The following is a 23,211-nucleotide window of genomic DNA, read 5'->3' on the forward strand; positions in this document are numbered from 1 at the left end:
TTATTGCACACCATTGGAATACTCCTATCCATCCATCCAGGTGGCGGAGCTGCTGTGTTTATATTCCAAGTGTGGTTTTCTGAACTTTTTCTTTTACATTTTTGTGTCACTTGCTGTGAATTTGAAAGTTTTTTTCTTTCACTTGCTGTGAACTTTGTAAGCGCTTTTACTCACTTGCTGTGAACTTTGAAAGTGTTTTTATTAAACCTTTTTTTTACATTTTTACACTATGAGGAGTTTTTTCCTTTTTTTCTATTTTTCCCACTGTTAATCTTGATTGAACGGCACTATTACTGTCCATTCCGGTTCATTGGAGCACTTGGGACATCTGGCTTCAAGTGCATTTGGGGCACTTCGGATCTCCACCATGCCTGGGACAGCTATTGAGACGCTACCATAGAGACGGTGATTGGAAAGGGCGATCGGCCCACACAAGCCTTTAAGACCCCCCCCATCGTACGACGGGCTGCGGGTCCACCACGTCTGGTAAGAGTACCTCATTTAAACTTATTTTTAAGTACTTGGAAAATTGCTCCTGGAAGTATATATCTTTACCTGGGATCACCAGGAGGGATATTCATACTCATACCATCATCAAGGTGTATGGACTTATGACAGACTTTCTGTCCTTGGGACTCATATCAGATAGCAATTTATATTTGCGGTTGATATCTGCATCCCTAATGAGCATATGAGGTTTATCATTGCCAGTTAGCAACTCACAGTTGCGGCTGATGGTTGGATCCTTCAGGAGTATATGAAGTTCATTATTGCCATTTATAACCGTTTACATTCATTTTGCCATTTTTCTATCCTTTATTGTTCAATCTAAACAGCGATACACAGATACCTGGGATCAGGGCCTGTGTCACTGTGACCTATATGCTGTTATAGTTAGGTGAATTCACCATTGGGGCAGCACTGGTTCACACTATTTTGGTCACATTTGGACTGTGTCAGCTGTCCCCTGTTGGGTTATTTGTATCACATGCTCCCAAGTGTGGAATAGTCATCCTGACAATCACATTGTCAATATTGGCCACTTTGACCCAAGTATTTGTACAATTTTACATTATTATTTTTTTGGCACAAGTAGGGGCGTTATTGCCTACACAGTGTGGATATAGGTTTGTCCACCTACACTAAATACAGGTCACCCTAGTAGTCAGTACACCCACTTAATTGTGGATATTGGTATGATAATTAGGGTTGCCTAGTACAATAGGTCCACTGCATAGTGGGTCTTCTATTGGCGCTACACTGTATTTTTTATTTCGTTTCACAAATTTCCTTTGTTGTGTTGGCAGCCTAAGCACATTTCACTTGAGGATTAGCGCAATATATTTATTAATATTATTTTTTGGTTCCTATCCGTCCATGGCGGATCGGAACGGTGAGATCTGATGAAAACGGACATGCTGTCCGTTTTCATCAGATCTCCCCATAGGACACAGCAGCGCTGCACAAGCCCCTCCCCGCTCAGTAAGCAGAGAGGGACTTGTCATCCGCCGGCTCAGCGGAGAGATCTCCCGCTGAGCCGGTGGCAGCTGGCGGACTCCGTAGCCTGTGTGGAAGAGGGCTAAGACATAATTATGAAGCGTGAGAGATTTTTATTTGAAAGGAAAGTAACTTATAAAAGTCCAGTAAAGAGACACTGAGAAAAATGTATTCGACCACATGTGTTCGCTAAGTGTTAACATATTTTTACAAAAAAATAACCCCAAAAATTCTAAATGTTTAAGTTTATGATTTTATGTTGGGCCGCATTCATAGTCATCTTAGGCCACAGGTTGTTCACAATCAGAAGTTGTGGTATAAAAAATTGGGATGCTTTTTCTCACGGTTATATAAAATACTGCACACGTCACTTTGCACTTATATGTACGTTTTTTCACTTGGATTGTAGGATGTGGGTCTTCAGACTTACCCTGAAGTCTATAGGGATGACGTGTGGCCCATAGGTTCCTTCCTCCCTTGCCTTATGCCGCGTACACACAATCAGGCTTTTTCCCGGCCAAAAATACATCGGAATGCTGAAAGAATTCCATCGGAGTAAAATAGAACATGTTCTATATTTAAACGCCAATGGAATTCATGGGAATTTCTCCGGTGGGGCATACACACGGTCGGAATTTCCTATAGAAAAAGCCCGGGTTTTAGAGTTCTCTCTTCGGGAGAGCCCCTCTCCTAGTACTCGTTTGTTAGCTTTGGCTGACCATAAAGAGCTGGACCCACTGGGCCTTTTGGCTAGTAGTGTTGAGCGGAATACGCCATATTCGATTTCGCAATATATCACGAATATATAGCCGAATATTCGTGAAATATTCGCTAAAATCGAATATTCGTGATATTTAAAAAAAAAAAAAAAATTGCGAAATTTCGCTAATGCAAATTTATTGCGAACATTTTGCGAATTTTTTTTTTTTCTGATTGGCTCTGATGCAAAAGAAGGGCGGAGAAAGTATTCTCGAATATTCGGAAATCGAATATTCGGAATATTTTATAAAAAAAAAAAATGTTGTGAAATATTTTGACAACTGTGGTAGGAGAACTCTGATTGGCTCTGATGCAAAAGAAGGGTGGAGAAAGTATTTGCGAATATTCGGAAATCGAATTTTCGCGAATACTTTCTCCACCCTTTTTTTGCATCAGAGCCAATCAGAGTTGTCAAAATCTCGCAATCAATTTCGCATTAGCGAAATTTCGATAAAATATCACCAATATTCGATTTCCGAATATTCGCGAATACTTTCTCCGCCCTTCTTTTGCATCAGAGCCAATCAGAGTTCTCCTACCACAGTTGTCAAAATATTTCACAACATTTTTTTTTTGATAAAATATTCCGAATATTCGATTTCCGAATATTCGAGAATACTTTCTCCGCCCTTCTTTTGCATCAGAGCCAATCAGAAAAAAAAAAAAAATAATGTTCGCAATAAATTCGCATTAGCGAAATTTCGCAATTTTTTTTTTTTATATTCGGAATAGCGAATATTGGCCGCGAAATTCGAGATATTCGCGAATACTCGAATATGCCATATTCGAGCCGAATATTCGTGAGCAACACTATTGGCTAGGTGGACCTAAGTGTGCCTTGCATCCATCAAAAGTCTTGCACCCCAGGTGGTCAGAGAAGGATCTCTTTGGGCCATGACACACCCCAAGTGCACTTTGTGTGTATTCACATGCACTTTTTTAGACTTTTGATTTTGTGCACTGCAGGCATGAAAATACAAAACTTGAGAAGAAGAAAGAAGGAAGAAGGAAGAAACTAGAACTGAAAAGCATGCAAGGTTTCACTCTGAGCACAGAAAGGCAATTAGTATGGCTTATGATGTGCATAACATTTTATCTTGTAGAAGGATATACACTGTTCTATAGCAAAAGTATTTCCTTTGTTTCCATACAGCCCTAAAAAAAAATAATAATAATAATCTACGGACATTACTGGAATACAGTATATATTCCAGCAGAAGAAGTGGCTATTTTTACCCGCTTGGATTTTTCAGCCAACAGACTATCGTCCCCCACTATGAGGGTGAACATCTATTGCCTTTCAGGTAGAGGAATTTGTGATCAATGATGCCTTTTCATCAAGAATACTACCCATTTATTTTTACTAAGAATGTAAATTAGAAAGAATTAAATAAAGTCTGGTTTTTATGCTTGACTACTATCAGACTGTATTGTCTATCAGCCAGCAACTTGCAGAATAGGAGTAGATGGTTCCTAAAAATGTAAAGCTAGAATGATATTTATTGCATGCTTGCATTGGTCCAGCTTGGCACAATGCAAGTCTGCATATCTTATACCCAACAGCTTGCTGGGAAAGCTCACAATAACTGTAGTAGTCTGTGCTACAGTGATAGCTGTGATCTTCTGGGTCCTGCTAGGGTTTTTTGTGAATGGCTTTGACCTACTCACTGACCACAGGGGGCCACCCTCTCTGCACTACTGCTAATTCATAAAACGCCTTGGTTTCCCCCCCCCCCCAATTTAATACAGGGCATTTGCTGATTGGATAAGGTGAAGGTGGAATATGTCACAATCTTCACCTTGTCCATTCAGAGCACAGTCTGTATTCATTGAAAAAAATACAAGGCGTTCCATGAATGGGGCAGTGCCAAATAAGAAACCCCCCTGTGGTCCGTGTGCAAATGGGAAGCAGCCAGCCAATCAGGTATGAGATGTGCGACTCGGGCATGCACAGTGCGCACTCGGCTGTGAAGACACAAGCATGTTCTCTCTGACATCAGCGAGACAAGCTGGCTTTTCAGGGCTCAGCAGGCGGGCCACGCGATAATGTGCCAATAGGCCCGCCCCCTCCGCTTTTACTTGAAAGACTATGCCTCCTAGGATATGTGACGTGCATATCCCAGGAGGCACAGTGGGCAATGTGCGTGTCATTCGCTTAAGACGAATGACGTGCATGGGGACTGGGGAGGCAGGGCCAGACATTTTTGCGAGAAATAGGTAAACAAAAAAACTGCCCGATACTTCTGCAGGATAGGAGGAGGGGTGGAATGGAAGGAACATGTGGAAGAGGGCGAAGGTCCACTTCAATCTATGCGAATGATAGCACATACCAATATCTCACACTGATTGGTGAAAAGGAGAAGCCAATTAGTGATAGTTCAGTTATCTTCCATTATCACTCATTATCACACAGTGCTATCAGTTCACACTCTCTCGCATACACATTCTGTTAAAGTGGATGTAAACTGTTTTTTTTTTTCATTTTTTATGTCACAATGTAGAGAATAAGATTTCCTATCATCTGTGCCTAGTCTTGCCACACAGAGTTAATCCAGCGCTGAGCAATCCTCTTTTATTGTTCAGTGAAATAAAACAGACTTCCAGATAAAGACCAAAGTCCTTGCTTGAGTGACAGGTTATTTACATATCTCGTGCACTAGCTTGACAGTGTAAAAGGTTTCTCCTCCCAGCTTCATAGCCATAAACATGTACGCACAGGTGACAAATGGAGGCTCAGATTGCTCTGCACATTGGCCCTCTGATGTTTATGATAAACCTAAAGTGGTTCTAAAAATCATAATTTTTTTTTACCTTAAAGGCAAAGTTCACCTTTTCAGACAGAATTTCAGTTTTCATAATACAGTAAAACCTTGGTTTGAGAGAACTTGGTTTGAGAGCGTTTTGCAAGACAAGCTAATTTTTTTGTAAATTTTGACTTGATATACAAGCAATGTCCTGAGAGTAGAGTCATGTCACAACTGAGAACAGGGATGGACTGGCCATAGGGACTATAGGGAGTTTCCCGGTGGGCCGATGGCTCAGTGGGCCGTTTTTTAAAACAAAGATGCTGCTTGGAGGACTTTTTTTAACGCCCTGGCAGCGCCCCAGTGTGAAAGCACTCAGGCTTTCACTCTGGGACTGCAGCGGAAGCATTTTTCAGTCGCTTTACAGGCGCCCAAAAGCGCCTAAAAAATGCCTCAGTGTAAAAAGGGGTCCTACACTCACCCCTCTCTTTTACACTCACTCTCTTTTTCTTACACTCACCCCCTTTCCCTCAACCCTCCCTCTCTCTCTCTCTCTCTCATTCCCCTCTCTCTCACCCTCTCATGATATACAATAATGGATGTAGGGGCCTTTTGGTGGGCGTGATTTTTTGGGGGGGTGGGGGCAGCATTTTATTGAATTAAAGTGGGCCGGTCTGGATGAAGTCCAGGGCCGAATTTTTGTCCCAGTCCAGCCCTGACTGAGAATAAAACAGAACAGTGATTCGTTCCACATCAATTTATTCATAAGTCCTTCAGTTTAAAGTCCATATAAAAAGATTATAGCAATGTGATGGGTTGCGTAACCATAAAATGTCCCTCCACAAATTGAAACCTCCACAAGGGGATTAGAAGCAAAATCCAGCAGGAGTTACAGAGTATAAAAGAGGAGAGAGGCGCCTCTAAGGCCTCGTACACACTACCGAACATGTCCGCTGAAACTGGTCCGTCGGACCAGTTTCAGCAGACATGTTCGGTCGTGTGTAGGGCCGACCGGACAGGTTTCCAGCGGACAACTGTTTCTTAGCATGCTAAGAAACATGTCCGCTGGAAGCCTGTCCGCCGGACATGTCCGATAGTCAGTACGACTCATCGGACATGTCCGCTGGCCCGAGAACCCGCGCATCGCGTCAAAGTGATTCGGCGCATGCGTGGAAGCATTGAACTTCCGGGTTTGCGCACGTCGCCGCGTCATCGTCACGTCGCCACCGCGTATTCTGTCCGCGCGGGATTTGGTCTGATGGTGTGTACAGCCATCAGACCAAATGATCCCAGCGGACATGTCCGATGAAAACGGTCCGCGGACCCTTTTCATCGGACATGTTGGGTCGTCTGTACGAGGCCTAAGTGTAGCAATATGGTTACATTGCTGACAGGCTCAGCAAAGGCATGCAATGCCAAGCTGCTGCAAGCAAAGCCAACAGATTACTAGCATGCATCAAAAAGGGGAATTACTCCAGAGATAAAACGATAATTCTCCCAATCTACAAGACTTTGGTCTGGCTGCATCTTGAGTATGCTGTCCAGTTCTGGGCGCCAGTCAGGGGAGGGCTGGCAGCCTTAGGCCTGGGGGGCAAGTCCAGTCAAGTGGCCCATAGAGCGTGGAAAAGTGATGGATCGAGGAAAACAGTCTAAGATTTTTCATGATCACAAGAGTCCGCACAGAGCCTCCCCTTACATCAGAGTCCGCACAGAGCCTCCCCTTACATCAGAGTCCGCACAGAGGCCCCCCTTACATCAGAGTCCGCACAGTGGCCCCCCTTACATCAGAGTCTGCACAGAGCCTCCCCTTACATCAGAGTCCGCACAGAGCCTCCCCTTACATCAGAGTCTGCATAGAGGCCCCCCTTACATCAGAGTCCGCACAGTGGCCCCCCTTACATCAGAGTCCGCACAGAGCCTCCCCTTACATCAGAGTCCGCACAGAGCCTCCCCTTACATCAGAGTTCGCACAGAGGCCCCCCTTACATCAGAGTCCGCACAGAGGCCCCCTTACATCAGAGTCCACACAGAGCCTCCCCTTACATCAGAGTCCGCACAGAGGCCCCCCTTACATCAGAGTCCGCACAGTGGTCCCCCTTACATCAGAGTCCGCACAGAGGCCCCCCTTACATCAGAGTCCGCACAGAGGCCCCCCTTACATTAGAGTCCGCACAGAGGCTCCCCTTACATCAGAGTCCGCACAGAGCCTCCCCTTACATCAGAGTCCGCACAGTGGCCCCCCTTACATTAGAGTCCGCACAGAGGCTCCCCTTACATCAGTCCGCACAGAGGCCCCCCTTACATCAGAGTCCGCACAGTGGCCCCCCTTACATCAGAGTCCGCACAGTGGCCCCCCTTACATCAGAGTCTGCACAGAGGCCCCCCTTACATCAGGGTCTGCACAGAGGCCCCCCTTAGATCAGAGTCATCCAGTGGGAGGTGAGCAGCGGCCGTGAACTGTATTAACAGAGCTCCAGCAGGCATATTCCTGCTCTGCAAAAACAGCATTTTGTAGTGGCGGCCGGTGGCTGTGCATAGTGTCACCAGCCCGGGGGGAGATTTACACCCTGCCCCCCCTGCCAGCCCTCCCCTGGCGCCAGTCCTCAAGAAGGATGTGCTGGAACTGTAAAGAGTTCAGAGAAGGGCAACTAAACTAATAAAGGGACTGGAGCTATTGGGAAAGACTACGAGCATTGAATTTATTCTCTCTGAAGAGGAGACGCTTGAGAGGGGAAATGATAGCGAGCTACACATATCTTACTGGTGACCCTAGCATAGGGAAAAAAACTTTTCAGTGAAAGGGAGTTTAAAAAGACTTGTGGCCATTCACTGAAATTGAAAGAAAAGCAGTTAAACCATAATCACTGTAAAGGGTTCTTAACTGTCAGAGTAGTAAGGATGTGAAATGCTCTTCCACAAGCAGTGGCATCAGCAGTGATCATCAGTGTTTTTTTTTAAACTATAAGGGCCCTTTTACACGGGCGGATCAGTAATGATCCGCTCCGTGTGTCCGCAAAAGCTCAGCGGGGATCCTCCGTAAATTCCCCGCTGAGCTGGCAGCTGACAGGGCGGTCCCCGCACACTGTGCAGGGACTACCCTGTCTTTCCTCCGCTCTCCCCTATGGGGGATCGGATGAACACGGACCGTGTGTCCGTGTTTATCCGATCCGATAGACGGAAGAAAAATAGGATTTTCTTCCGTCCGCAAATGCGGATTCTTGCGGAGGCGGACAATTATGGTCATCCGCTGACACCCGTAATCACATAGGGACCCATGTATGTCCCGTTTTCATCCGCAACGGACGGATGAAAATGCGGACATACGGTCCGTACGTGTGAAAGGGCCCTTAGGGAGGCTCTGGAATCTGTTTATACTTTCTGATGAAGGGTTGGCCCTACTCAGATTATAAACCATTCTTTAGCGAACGCTTAGATGGCACACCGATACTACAGGAGTCCTCCTGGACCCCCCCCACCCCCTTCCTTCCCTCTACCCGTCTTCTACCATTTTCTCTTCTAGCTCTCTCTACTTCTCTCGCTACTTTACTCTTTGGAAAAACAAAAAGTCGAAGGGCTTAGGTGAAAAAAGGTGGCCATACACTATACAACTACATTGCATAATCTTCTTTAGATTTACCAAAATTATATCATAGGACACACCATCTACCCAAATCACTCTGTATCCAATCAGGCAGGCCCTTGCACTTCATAGTTGATGGTAGATCTAAAGGAGATTGTATAGTGTATGGTAAGCTTTACAGACTACTAGGGACATACTTCTCCCGTTTTCAGTACTGCCGCTCTGCTCCACATATGTGATATGCGATAGCGCAGCTCCTGCACACTCTGCCAAATGAACCATATATGTAAGAAGAAGGTACATAAAAATCGATCAGCAGAGGGATACACTGGCTGTATATTTAGTGAGAACAGTGCTCACTGGCATTGCCTGCATTAGAAAAGCATGAAACTGCAGAGGTGGGTGGGGGCAGGTACAAGATGCGTTTTAATTTAGCTGCTGAAGTATTTCTGTCAGTGGTTTTGATGTTCTAGGGCCCCTTTTACACAGGCTTTCGGATCAGGTCCACCCGTCAGTTTTAGGGGAACCTGATCGGATGCTCCATTCACCTCTATGGGGCAGCAGATGTCAGCGGTGAAATGTCCGCTGACACCTGCTGCTATCTGATCCAATCCCGTCGGCCAAATCCAGACATTCGTCTGGCGGATCGGATGAAAACGGACAGGCGATCCGTTTTAATCCGATCACCCCATAGAGGAGAGCGGAACTCTGACAGGTCTGTCTTAGCACAGTGAGCGGAGACAGACCTGTCATTGACCTGCTCAGCGGGGTTTAGCTGGTCAATCTCCCGCTGGGCAAGTGGAGTTTGTCAAACAGACAAGCCTATGTGAAAGGAGCCTAAGGCCCCTTTCACACTGGGATGGGAGGCGCGGTGGCGGTATAGCGCCACTAAAAATAGCGGTGCTATACCGCAGGTTTCGGCCGCTAGAAGGTGCGGTATTAACCCCCGCTAGCGGCCGATAAAGGGTTAATACCGCCCGCAATGCGCCTCTGTAGAGGAGCATTGCGGGCGGTATTGCCGTGGTTTCCCATGGTTTTAAATGGAAAGGAGCTGTGAAGGAGCGGTATACACGCCGCTCCTCTCATCGCTCCAAAGATGCTGCTGACAGGAGATTTTTTTCTCTCCCGCCAGCGCATCGCCTCAGTGTGAAAGTCCTCGGGCTTTCACATGGAGTATGCAGTGCAGGAGTTTTTCAGGTGGTATAGCAGCGCTATTTTTAGTGCTGTAACGCCTGAAAAACTCCTCAGTGTGAAAGGGGTCATAGGGTCCATGCACACTGGCTTAACCACTTCAGACCCGGAATAATTGACCCCCTTTTTGCACTATAAACAAAAAAGGAGGAGGAGAAAAACAATTCTTTAAAAAAAAAAAAAAAAAAGCAATATTTTTTACTTTTTGCAATAATAAATATCCCCCCCCCCAAAAAAAAAAAATATAAAACATTTTTTTTTCCCTCAGTTTAGCAATATTTTTTACTTTTTGCAATAATAAATATCCCCTATAAAAAAATAAAAAAAAATGTCCTCAGTTTAGGCCAATACGTTTTCTTCTACATATTTTTGGTTAAAAAAAATTTAAAAAAAAAATAAAAATCGCAATACGCGTATATTGTTTTGTTTGATTTGCACAAAAGTTATAGCGTCTACAAAATCGGGGCTAGATTTATGTCATTTTTATTAATATATATATTTTTTACTAGTAATGGCGGTGATCTAATCAGGACTGCAACATTATGGCGGACACATCAGACACTTTTGACACTATTTTGGGACCATTGTCATGTATACTGTGATCAGTGCTATAAATAGCCACTTATTACTGTATAAATGACACTGGCAGTGAAGGGGTTAAACACTAGGGGGCGATCAAGGGGTTAAGTGTGTCCTAGGGAGTGATTCTAACTGTGGGGGGGGGGTAGGCTACCACTGACATGACAGCGATCACTGCTCCCGATCACTGTCATGTCCCTAGGCAGAACAGGGAAATGCCTTGTTTCTCCCCGTTCTGCCTCTCCTCACCGCAATCGCGGGCTGCCGCAACATCGAGTTTGCGGGACCCGCGGGCTAGGCGGCAAATTCAAAGGGATGTACAGGTACGCCCATTTGCCTGCCTGTACCAGTCTGCCAACCTCTATCTGCATTTTGGAAGCGGTTAAAAACCGCTGCTTCTACAGGAGTTTTGCCTGTAGAAGCAGCTCAATGTTATCCTATGTTCCCACATTAGAACGATTAGAGGCAGAAAAAAAAAACCTTCTGGTTTGTATTTTTGATTTGAGCTTTCTGGCAGAAAAAAAAGCTAAACATTGTACAAAAACGCTCTATATGAGCGATTTTTCTGCCAAGGGAACTGTCATTTTTTTTATCTATAGGTAGGACCATAGGCGTGCGCACAGGGTGTGCCAGTTGTGCCCAGGCACACCCTAATCACTAGGGGTGCAACGGATCAAAAAACTCACGGATCGGATCAGGAGTCACGGATCGGATCATTTTCGGATCAGCGCAAAAAAAAAAAAAAGGGTGTTTTCATTGGTCCAAAAAAAATAAAATTATATATATATATATATATATATATATATATATATATATATATACACACACATACATTATATATATATATATATATATATATATATATATATATATATATATATAGCTGTAAAAACATCAAGATTGTACTTTTAACAAGTCCCAAACAGCCTCACCTGCTTCCTCTTTAATCCACCCCTGAAATGTGCTCTTCCCCCCCCCCCTCCTCACACTAGTGCTTCTCTGCTAATATTCCCTCTCCATGTCGGCTTGCCAGAGCCCAGTGCACAGCGTGACACGCCTCCCCGGGGAGGCGTGTCACGCTGGGCTCTGGCAAGCAGACTGGGTGGAGCAAGATGGCCGCCGCTCCGGAGCTAGGCCGAAGCCGGGGACTTTCCTAGGCCTAGGCTCCGGAGCGCTCCGCGGATCGCGGGGTGTGCCGATCCGAACGGGGTGGCCCGTTCGGATCACGGATCGGTGACGATCCGTTGCACCCCTACTAATCACCCTGTGCTGCACAGATTGCCCCTGCTGCTTGGCTGCAGAGAAAGGGACTCAGGAATCTCTGTCCTCTGCCCCTTTCTCTGTCTCAAAAGTGAGATATCAGTGGTTGGTTTAGGCCCCTGATATCTCACCAAAGCCCCCCAATGGTGCTCCTAAAAAATTGTAAAAGAAAATAATAAAAAATTATTGTAAAAAAATATTGTAAAAAATAATAATAAAAAAAAAAAAAGTAAAAAGTAATAATAAAATAAAAATAAACTACTGACAACAGTCCTTGCCCACTGACACCATCAACTGTTCTACTGACACTGTCCATTGCCATATAGTGTATATATATATATATATATATATATATATATATATATATATATACACACACACACACACATGTGTGTTTGAGCTTATGTAATGTAATAGGCTGCGCACACCTATGGGTAGGACATTAGAGGATGAGGTAATGCCTACTCTAGAATATAGAGAAAGCTTTATCTTTTCTCCGACAGAGGTACACTTATGGTATATTGGTACAGGGAAGCTGGAATTTAGAAAATGATAAGTGAACCTAGCCTTTAATGCACCCCCCCACCCCCCAACAAAAAAAAACTTCCTCACTCGATCCAGTACTGTGCCTGCAGGTAGCAGCGCTCTCCTCTCATTCACAGGACACCGAGACAGCACCGGGGGCCATTGGCTCCTGCTGCTTTTAATCAAGTCCTGTGAGCAGAGAGCGGGGGGGGGCAAACTTTATTTGTGTGTTTATGAATGCATACAGCCTGGCTTGGGAGCGAACCTGCATGTCTGCCCCCATAGCAAGCAGCTTGCTATGGGGGTAGACGCAGAGCATCTGTGGGGGGGGGGGGGGGGGACCTCAGAAGAAGAGAAACAAGGCTGCTCTGTGCAAAAACATGTTTTTATTTTAGGTGTTAATAAAAAAAATATCCTTTAGAGCCACTTAAACACATATTTCCAGTGATAAACACGAATCTCTCATAAAGAATCAAACAAAAGATCTTCCAGTACACATTTGGACTAGGAATCACCATGGCCCAGCACACATCTCCATGATATGGCTTGCAATTGTATTCAGTGCACACAGTGAATGGGTTTGTCCCTTATCTACGGGGAAAAGGTATAATCTCTAATTGGTCACAGGAAGTTCCAAGATGTGGGAAAATCTATTAGAGGATTAACGAGTACTTCCAGTGCTCACACGTTAGTTATAGCCTGGGAGATAACACATGCACTCCCAGACTCACATGAGCAACGTGTGAATCAATTACATTCCTTGTATAGATTGAACAGAGCTACCAAGCTTGTCACACACATTGCAATCTGATAACCATTCCACATTCTCATTTACCAACTACTGTAGCATGAGGACTTATCCAAACAATCTGTTCAACATAGTTGTTGGTAAATCTAACCATACACATAGCAATTTGTGATTTATCTAGATACAAGCGTTCCCAAACAAGCCATCTATCACAACACTGAGCCTAGGTTTACACTGAGGCGGTGTGGGATTTGCAGCGATTCCTGTGTGGTTCCCACTGCGCATCACAATTAGGGTTGCCGCCTCATCCCTTTAAACTCGAACACATACAAGGGTTCTGAGGCTAATTTAATGCAGATAAGGCACCAAGTGAATTTAATTACCACCTTAATCAGCCAGAGAACATGTGTAATTAAAATGTGTTTAGTTTTAAAGGGATGAGATGGCAAACCTAATCACAATTGCCCTCCGTTGATGCGAACCCGCTGCAGGTGTCAATGTTAACGACACCCAAAACAACAGTGGGGTGGATTCAGGTAGGGGCGCGCACTACTACGGAGGCGCAGCGTACCGTTTTTACGCTGCGCCTCCGTAAATTACCTGCGCTACGCTTCATTCACGAAGCAGTAGCTCCGTAATTTGCGTGGGCGCTTCGTAAAAATGGCCGGCGTAAGCGCGCGTAATTTAAATGAGCCCGTAGGGGGCGTGGATCATTTAAATTAGGCGCGTTCCCGCGCTGAACGTAGTGCACATGCTCCGTCGGGAAACTTTCCCGACGTGCATTGCGGCAAATGACGTCGCAAGGATGTCATTTGCTTTAACGTGAACGTAAATGGCGTCCAGCGCCATTCACGATTCACTTACGCAAACAACGTAATTTTCAAACATTGCGACACAGGAACGACGGGTATACTTAGCATTGGCTTCCCCTGCTAATAGCAGGAGCAGCCTTACGCGGAACCCGACGAACGCAAACGACGTAAAATGCGTACGCAGGGCGCGCATACGGTTGTGAATCGGCGTGAGTATGCAATTTGCATACTCTACGCTGACCACTACAGGAATGCCACCTAGCGGCCATCGTAAGAATGCAGCCTACGATACGACGGCATAAGAGCCTTATGCCAGTCATATCTTAGGTTGCAGTCGGTGTAACAAGCTTTCTGAATACAGAAAAGTCGTCACGCCGGCGCAACTAAGCAATTGCGCTGCGTAACTATGGATACGCAGACGCAATTGCTTACTGAATCCACCCCAGTGTAATTGGCAGAATCGGTGTTAACACCCATGCAATCTGATTCCAGTGAGGCATAAAAAAGGTGCAGTTTGAGCCATACAAAATCTCAAATCGCTCTGCAAAGGATCACATATCATTTAAACAGGAATGCGGTGCGATTCCTGTCCAGATCACAAGAGGTTCGCTGCATCAGTGTGAGGTCTGCACTTTGCTGAAATACCATCCATCAGTTATAAATCAAAACGATCTGTTAAAAGCAACTATTTGATCAATATGCATTACGATCAGTTCTCTGACACATCATTTTTGTTTATTATTATTATACAGGATTTTTATAGCACCAACAGTTTGCGGAGTGCTTTAGACACCTTTCACACTGGGTCGTTTTGCAGGCGCTATTGTGCTAAAAATAGCGTCTGCAAACTGACCTGCTGTGTCTTCAGTGTGAAAGCCCCGGTGCGTTAGCAGGACAGTAAAAAAAGTCCTGCTAGCCGAATCTTTGGAGCGGTGTGTTTACAGCTCCTGCCCATTGAAATCAGTGGGACATTGCGGCTATACCGCCGGCAAAGCTTTGTGGTGGTTTTTAACCCGAATAGTGCCGCAAAATTGGTGGTAAAGTGCCGCTAAAAATAGCGCGCTTTACAGCCAGCGTCGCAGCGTGAAAGGGGCCTTACAATATAAAGGTAGACAGTACAGCAACAATACAATTCAATACAAGTGGGTCAGGAGGGCCTTGCTCCTGTGAGCTTACAATCTGATTGATTAGAGGCGATTGCCAACAGGACTCGACAGTAGGGATGAGCTCCGGCGTGTTCGCATTGAACACGTGAGGAGCCCGCCAGGAAGTCGGCACCCGCGCTGCGCTAATCACAGCCAGGCAGACATTTCCCCATCTCTGCAGCCGAGCATCGGAAATGTTTGCCTGGCTGTGATTAGCGCAGCGCGGGTGCCGTCTTCCTGGCGGGCTCCTCACGTGTTCAATGCGAACACGCCGGAGCTCATCCTTACTCGACTGTTGAAATCGATCAACAGTTCACCATACTAATCAAAAGGTAGTTTAATCATTTAAACAGATGAGTTGAATTCAATTTAAAATGTAATGTGCTTGTTAGCAAGATGCTTTGTCAGTCTTTAGTTTTAGGTAGATACTGCATAGCTTTTAAACCTTAAATAAATATTAGCAGTAGTCACACAACAGTGCTGCCTGATTACCGTAATTAGTGCTAATCACCAAGCCCCCTCCCATGGATCACAGAACCTTTGCTGCTTCAGTACTTTTTATTAACTCCTGACATAAATAAAATGTACAGGGCAATCACTGGGTGGTCGTTGAAGGACCGAGAGGGGTCTTTGAGGGAATCAATCTTCGAAAAGATCCATAATGAACAATGCAACTATTAAAACAAACTTCAAATGATATTAGAATAGGGCTGGCCATACATTATACAATGTTCTTCTATAGATTTCCTTTAGATTTACCAAAACCATATAATAGGAGGTCGAATCTAAACACTTTCAATTTGTATGCAATCAGGCAGGCCCTTGTACTACACAATTGAAGGTAAATCTAAAGGAAATTGAATAAGAAAATTGTATGGTGTAAGGCCAGCTTAAGACATTATAAATTAATTTCAGAACATAGGGATAAGCTCCGGTGTGTTCGCACACTCCACGTGCAGAGCCCGCCAGGAATTCGATACGGCGCTGCGCTAATCACAGGCAGTGAGACATTTCCCGATCTCTGCAGCCACGCATCGGGACAATGTCTCCCTGCCAGTGATTAGCGCAGCGCCCGGGCCGGCTTCCTGGCGGGCTCTGCACGTGGAATGTGCGAACACGCCGGAGCTCATCCCTTCTCACCAATAATGCACAAAATCAAGAACAGACCATATATAAAACTATTGTACCTGCAGACTGCACAGCCCCATCCCAGCTTTACGCACTTACCTTCTTCAAGTAGAAGTATAGTAGGGTCCCCATTGCTGGATTCCTGAAGTATAGAATGGATTTTGGAGCATAAGCACATCTCAGTACAGGGTAAGAAGAACTTTCCTACATAACTTCAGGGCACCACCTGCCCCTTTCTTCTGCCCAAAATAAAATGGCAAACCTCCTGCCTTAACCTAAACGGCAGATACAAATACTATCCGATATCCCAGGTTAAATTCAGTTTATTGACTGGGCTGTAGTACCGATTCGTTCTGGGACTCCACAAATATGTGCGAACAGATCCTTTTCCTTCAACGAGCCAAACTAATTCACTCTGTCCTCTTTCAACCCCTCTACATTGTTTCTCACTCTCCTTCACCTCCCCCCCATCATCACCCTGGGGGCTGCAGTCTGATTTGGGAATAGAGGAGGAAAGGCACACGAGCAAGCTGTATAAATACAGGATACAATCTACTGAGGGTTAAAAAATTCCAAGGGGCTTATTAGGAGAAGAGTTCATAGCAGTGTAAAGCCACAGGCCACGGAGTGAGACCTACCAGAAGCTGAGTGAAAGTGACGATACAAGACCCTACTTTTACGGGCTCTCCAAGAAAGTGCAATCTGTTAAAAGATAACAGTTCTCCATAATACATTAATTCCTTAATTTAGAAATAGAAGAGGAAGTTGAGACTTTAAATGATGCTTATGGCTAGGATTGCCACTTTCTTCAAGCCAAGCCCAAACACTTTAGCGGGGCACAGCAATTTTCTTTTCTTTTGTAGCACTACCCCCGAAGGAGCTGCTGGATTAATTTCGGGCGGCATGTTACCTCTATCCTCCCGCCGTCCAGGGTGATAGATGAGAGTTAAGAAAGTTCAATGTCCACACTTTACACTTCTTTTTCTTGGATTTATTTGTAGAACTTGGTAAAGAAAGAAGAAGTGGAAGGGTAAACAAGTAGATAGGCTCCGGTGCGAGATTTCAATCCAGAAACACTCCTGCTTCCAGCAACACAGCTTTCGTCGCCACTCTAGCCAGAGTGGGTATTGCGTACACGGATAGGTCCCTCTTACTGGCCCAGCAGCCGTAGTGGCGCACGGAACAAAGTACAGTCTCTGCCACAGACCTTCCTTTGGATGGAGAGACTTTCGGTCCAGAATCCCCTAGCACAGGATTCAGCACCCGGATCTCTCCAGATAAATTTCTGTAGAATTTAAGTCTGATAGGCGATCATCATCAAGCCTCTCAGTACATGGTGCATCCTTCAATGAAGTTTCCAGGCCTCTCTTGAGATACCAGCCTCTTGCTAGGTCCTCTCCAAGATAGGTCCTTCATCAAGCGGCTTCCTCCCTCCAGGACGGACAGCACAGGATCACCTTGAAACCGTAAGCCCAGTCTGCTTACTGGGCCTACTCAACAGATCACAACCCCGGACCAACGTGGTCCCGGAGCCAGGATTGCAGGAGCATGCACCCCCGGCCAGGAGGGCCACGAGATGGTGGGACGACAGACCAATGATCGACGACCTCGGTCCCGTGGCGTCTGTTCCTTAAGTACCCCTCCCCAGCATGCACAGCGGGACGATCAACCCCCACTGATTGGCTGCCGAGGGGAGACACCCAATATCACCCTGACTTAGCTGCTGCCACCCTTGGCCTGGGGTGGTAACAACACCCCAGGCAACTCTCAGCACAGCCGCGGCTGAAACAAAAGCCAAATTTAGCCAAAATTATATGTGTCTGAGTTAATTAACATTCAGAGTCCCTTCTAAATTTAAAGCAGCGCCAGCCCAACAGGGGCAGGCCGCTAGACTTTTTTAATATACTCTAATCTGGTACTCTGGTATACTCTGGTCTCCAAACTGCAGCCCGGGGGTCAGATGTGGCCCTTTTCTTGCCTTTATCCAGCCACATGCATTATACCTGGGTTCAGGACACAGTGGGTTTGATATCATTGGGGACTTGATCCCCCTCCAGCATGCTTTTATAATCAGCTTGACACTTAAAGGAAAATGGAAAGGTAAAAAATGTTTCCCTAAATATCTTCCTTTACCTTAGTACAGTCCTCCTTCACTTACCTCATCCTTCGATTTTGCTTTTAAATGTCCTTATTTCTTCTGAGAAAATCTCACTTCCTGTTCTTCGGTCTGTAACTCCACATAGTAATGCGAGGCTTTCTCCCTGGTGTGGAGAAGGCCTCTTGAGGGGGGAGGGGGCGAGCAGGGGTGTCAGGACGCCCACTAACACACAGCTCCTTTCTCTATCTGCAAAGTATAGAGCGCCCTGACACTCCTGCTCGCCCCCTCCCCACCAGGGAGAAAGCCTTGCATTACTGTGTGGAGTTACAGACAGAAGAACAGGAAGTGAGGATTTCTCAGAAGAAATAAGGACATTTAAAAAGCAAAATTGAAGGATGAGGTAAGTGGAGGACTGCACTAAGGTAAAGAAAGCTATTTAGGGGAAAAAAAAATACCTTTACTACCCCTTTTAAAGTTGACCAACTGACTGATACACATGGGGGGCAAGGGTGTGATTGCTTAACTCTCAGTTTTAACTTGTGGATACCTACATGTCATAGTCAATGAACACAATGTAAGCAGGGGCGGACTGACAACTCATGGGGCCCCTGGGCAATAGGAGATTGTGGGGCCCCCAGGCAATAGATTATGGGGTCATACAGTATACACACACACACACAGTATACATACACAGTATACAAACACAGACACACAATATACACACACAGAATACACATACACACACTGAAAAGGTACTGGAGAGGCGGGGCAGCTATAATCTTAAGATTAAAAAAAAAAAAAAAGGATTTTTACATATTGTCCCTGGGTTTACTGAGGCTGGCAACCCTGATGGAGCCCCCTAGTGGCATGGGGCCCTCGGGCAGTGCCCGGGTGCCTGAATGTTCAGTCTGCCCCTGAATGTAAGTGAACCGTATCTGTGGTAAAGTTCACACTGGAGATGGTTGTATATATATGAATTGCTAACTATCTTGCATTTTGTAATTCTTTAAACTAAACTTGTCTGTAAGAACCCTGATGAAGGAAAGGATTTTCCGAAACGCGTCTGGTTCAGGACTATGTATTTCTCATTGACAATTTTAATTGTATCCATATGTATATGTCCTATTCTTTTGAATAAAACTATTTGTTATATCTTTACATATTCTTTATTTTGTTGGTAGTGCCTTTAAAGTCCCACCCTAGGGGTTTTCACTTTTTGTATTGATTATCCAGCCCTTGGAGCACTATTCCTCTCACTGATATGAGACACTATTCTGCCAACTGACACCAACAATGGGGCATCATTTCTCCCACTGACACCAACACATTACAGTTCCTTCTAATGATGCCAACAACAGAGCACTATTATTCCCCCTAACACCAATTGTGGTGATGTTTACTCGCACTGATGCCAGGAAAATGTCCACTCCTGCCACAGTCTGGTCCCCATAAAGTCTGAAGGACAATGGCCCTTTGTTTAGAAAGTTTGGAGACCCCTGCTCTATAGGATAACAGACCTGCGGCACCTTTGGGCGCTCCAAAGAGAATAGTAATGCGGCGTGCATAGTGCCCCCTCCCCCTCTTGTCAGGCTCTGTTCCAAACTACATTTATGTCTGAAAAAAATGTGTCTGGGTTTCAGGGTTTCATGATTCAAAACCCGGACTGTTCGGGTGAATCCCGGAGAGGTGGCAACCCTACCTATGGAGGATACGTGAAATAGCCTCCATCCCTATTTTTTCCCTAATTAGTTAATTAGATCTAGAGACACCATACAACTTTACAAATATAACTTCTGTCCTCTTTTTCTGTTTCATCACAGAGCTAGGCCAGCGTAAAAATTGTATGGTTTACGTTTAGCCTCTGTGCTGCCTGAGGTCATTTTAGACTAGGACTGAAAACAAGAAAGACATCTGCTTCTTATTCTTGTTTGATTAAACGTCTTCAGGGCCAGCAGCCATCATTGATGATAAAAGATGCCTTCAATATTCTCACTGCAGCTACAGTGCTGACTCAAACAGGCTGCATAGAGATACTCCTCGTTTAACGACTTAACTGTTTAACGACCACTCAGACTTACGACCAGCTCTCCCCACCCCAACGACCCGCTATACTTCATTGTATTGTACACAGTGCTGAATTTTCGTTCGTGTTCTGTACTTATGCAAGTTAAAACAACGTTATTGAGTTGGAGTTTTGTGTTTGGACCTTTTTTTCACAATACAGTACAGCACAGTAGTTAACAATGCCTAAAATATTGATTGCTTGTGGCTCCTCATTTAACGACCAATTCATTTAACGGCCTGGTCGTTGGAACGGAACCTGGTCGTAAAGTGAGGAGAGCCTGTATATACAAATGAAATGTTTTAAGTGCACCTGTCTGTGATGTATTGATGTGTGTTACATTACATACAATATCAATTATTTAAATTGCTCACTAGATTTATTTTCACAAAGCAATTTTTGACTTGAGTGGCTGCTGACATATAATCCACGATGGTGGCACCCAGCAGCAGTCTCAGGGCTTTTGGATGTCTACACAAGGGTTGCTTTTACAAGTGAATTAGATGCATGCAGGGCCAGCCCTACCATGGGTCCCGGTGGGTTTATTGGACCCAGGCAGCGATTTGAGAGGGGCGGCAGAGGTGGCTCTTTAGTTAGGCGGTCGACTTGCCTCGCGGCCGCCTATCTCGGGGTAGATAGCAAAGCTCCCTGCTCTACTGCACTGGCTGCTCTTTATTCTTGCATTCCCCTGCCCGTGTGCTTGGCTGGCTCCTCCAGGTCCCTCTCTACTGCTCCATGCAGTACTGCTCAGTCCAGTGTCCTCCCCAACCAAAGTCCCGCCCCTTGAGTCGGCTCCATCCATTCCGGCTCCCGCGTGAAGGAGCTGCAGTGCAGGTGCCCTATGGGAGCTGGAGGACACCGCAGGCTTTTCTGCCAGGCCAGCCCCCCACCCCCCCTCCTCCTGTCATACACAGATCTCCATCGCTTCAGAGATATGCCGATCATAAATGCATTCAGTGTAACTAAAGGTAAAACTAAAGTGTAGAAGGATTAGGAGGATTAGAACACCTACCAGTTTAAATTGCTGTCTTCTCCAGCAAATCCCAAATGTTGGATTGACACTAGGACAGTAATAGATAGAAAATCTTCCAATGGGGACACTAGTTCTGGTATCCCTGGTGACACCTTGGGATTGTCTAACTTTGGAAAGATTTCCTCTGACTTCCTGTTTTGACTATGGGACAGGAAGTGAAGATAAATCTCACATATGGGGCACAGATGGCAAAAAACTGACATGGGATATAAACCTTAAGTCCTACTTTAAATGCACATATAGGGCCAGATTCACAGTGGACTTACGACGGCGTATCTCCATGTACGTCGTCATAAGTCTGAATGTGAGCCGTCGTATCTATGCGCCTGATTCTTAGAATCAGTTACGCATTGATTTGGCCAAGATACGAGCGGCGTAAGTCTCCTACGCCGTCGTATCTTGGGTGCATATTTACGCTGGCCGCAAGGGGCGCTTCCGTAGACTTACGGGTCGAATATGTAAATTAGGTAGATACGCCGATTCACAAATGTACTTGCGCCCGCTGCGCCGTTTACGTTAGGCTTACATCCGGCGTAAAGTTACCCCTGCTATATGAGGCGCAGCCAATGCAAAGTATGGATGTCGGCAAGCGTATCTTTTTACATCGTTTACGTAAGCCGTACGTGAATGGGGCTGTGCGTAGGTTACGTTCACGTCACAGGCATTGGGCCTGGCGTATCTTATGGAGTAAATTTGACGTGATACTGAGCATGCGCGCGCATGCGCCGTACGATCGGCGCTTCATTTGCATGGGGTCACGGCTCATTTTAATAAAACACGCCCACCTCTTCCACATTTGAATTAGGCGGGCTTACGCCGGCCGATTTACGCTAGGCCGCCGCAACTTACGGAGAAAGTGCTTTGTAAATAGTGCACTTGCCTGTCTAAGTTACGGCGGCGTAGCGTAAATAGGATACGCTACGCCCAACTAAAGATACGCTCTCCTACGTGAATCTGGCCCATAGTTTTACGCAAATACTTTTATTGAAGTGAATGGTCTGGCTACAAGGTTCCTTTAAAAATTAGCCATAAGCATTATACATTTGTGGAGATACATGATTTGTTTGACTGTCCAATGATCTTTCTTCAAGCAGATTTTATTATAAACATGCATATGCAGTGGTGGGCAAGGGCTAATCACAGCACAGGTAGCTTGCCGCCATTATGCTTTAATATGAGAGGGACTTAAAGGAGTTGTAAAGGTTAGTTTTATATTTTCTAAATAGGTTTCTTTAAGCTAGTTCACTTACCTTTTCCTATGATTTCCCTTCAAAAAAATGTTTTCTTTGTCTGAATTTCTAACTTCCTGTTCCTCCTCAGTAAGCTGTTCTGGCTGACTAACCTACAGTCAGAACGGCTCGGATGATGGGGGGCAAGCTTACAAAGGAGAAACAGAAAGTGAGAAATTCAGACAAAGAAAAAAAACATTTAGAAGGGAAATCGAAGGAAAAGGTAAGTGAACCAACAATGCACTAGCTTAAAGGAACCTATTTAGAAAATAAAAAAACAAACCTTTACAACCACTTTAAAGGATAGGAGGAGCACCTTTCCCCAACCCCTCCCTCTTCTCAGGGCAGCCAGTGAGTACAGAGCATTTATGATGTCACAGGAATGACATCATAAATGCCATTTAAAACAAAGAAAATGGGTTATTGGTTTTCAATATACAATTGGGAAAAAAGGTATATGTATGATAGTGCAGTAGTTTAATTGCTTAGCAGAGAGTATGGGGAAAGGCTCCATTCACACTTGTGTGACCTGTCATGCAACTTTGGACATCAAAGTCACATGACAAGTAGTCCCCCATGTTTTCCAAATCATAACCATTCGTATATGTGAAACCTAAAGTTGCAGCAACTTCAGAGTAGTTCATGCACTACTTTGGTCCAACTGTCATGCCCATTGAGGGCCATAGACTTCAATATTATCCCTCAAAAGGAGCATGAAAGTCATACTTGAATGTAATACAATGCAACAATTGTGCAACAGTTGTCCATTATCACCGGTCAAAGCCAAAGTCATATCCAAGTTGCACCCGTCCGGGCCGTCT

General features: G+C 45.1%; 1 protein-coding gene across 3 annotated transcripts in view; it reads right to left on the minus strand.

Moving 5' to 3' along the window:
• Positions 1–23,211, minus strand: part of ARHGAP45 (Rho GTPase activating protein 45) — a 160,934-nt gene that overhangs the window by 58,570 nt on the left and 79,153 nt on the right. Inside the window, exon 1 of one of the 3 annotated variants that reach the window (XM_040323976.1) lies at positions 16,068–16,579. The exons of the other annotated variants lie outside the window; for them this stretch is intronic. Coding sequence (XP_040179910.1) covers positions 16,068–16,146 — 79 coding nt within the window. The 5' untranslated portion in view covers positions 16,147–16,579. Of the gene's footprint in view, positions 1–16,067; positions 16,580–23,211 lie in introns of those variants that run through there. 3 annotated transcript variants of the gene reach the window in all.

This window comes from Rana temporaria, chromosome 1, assembly GCF_905171775.1.
Source record: "Rana temporaria chromosome 1, aRanTem1.1, whole genome shotgun sequence".
Classification (NCBI taxonomy): Eukaryota; Metazoa; Chordata; class Amphibia; order Anura; family Ranidae; genus Rana; species Rana temporaria.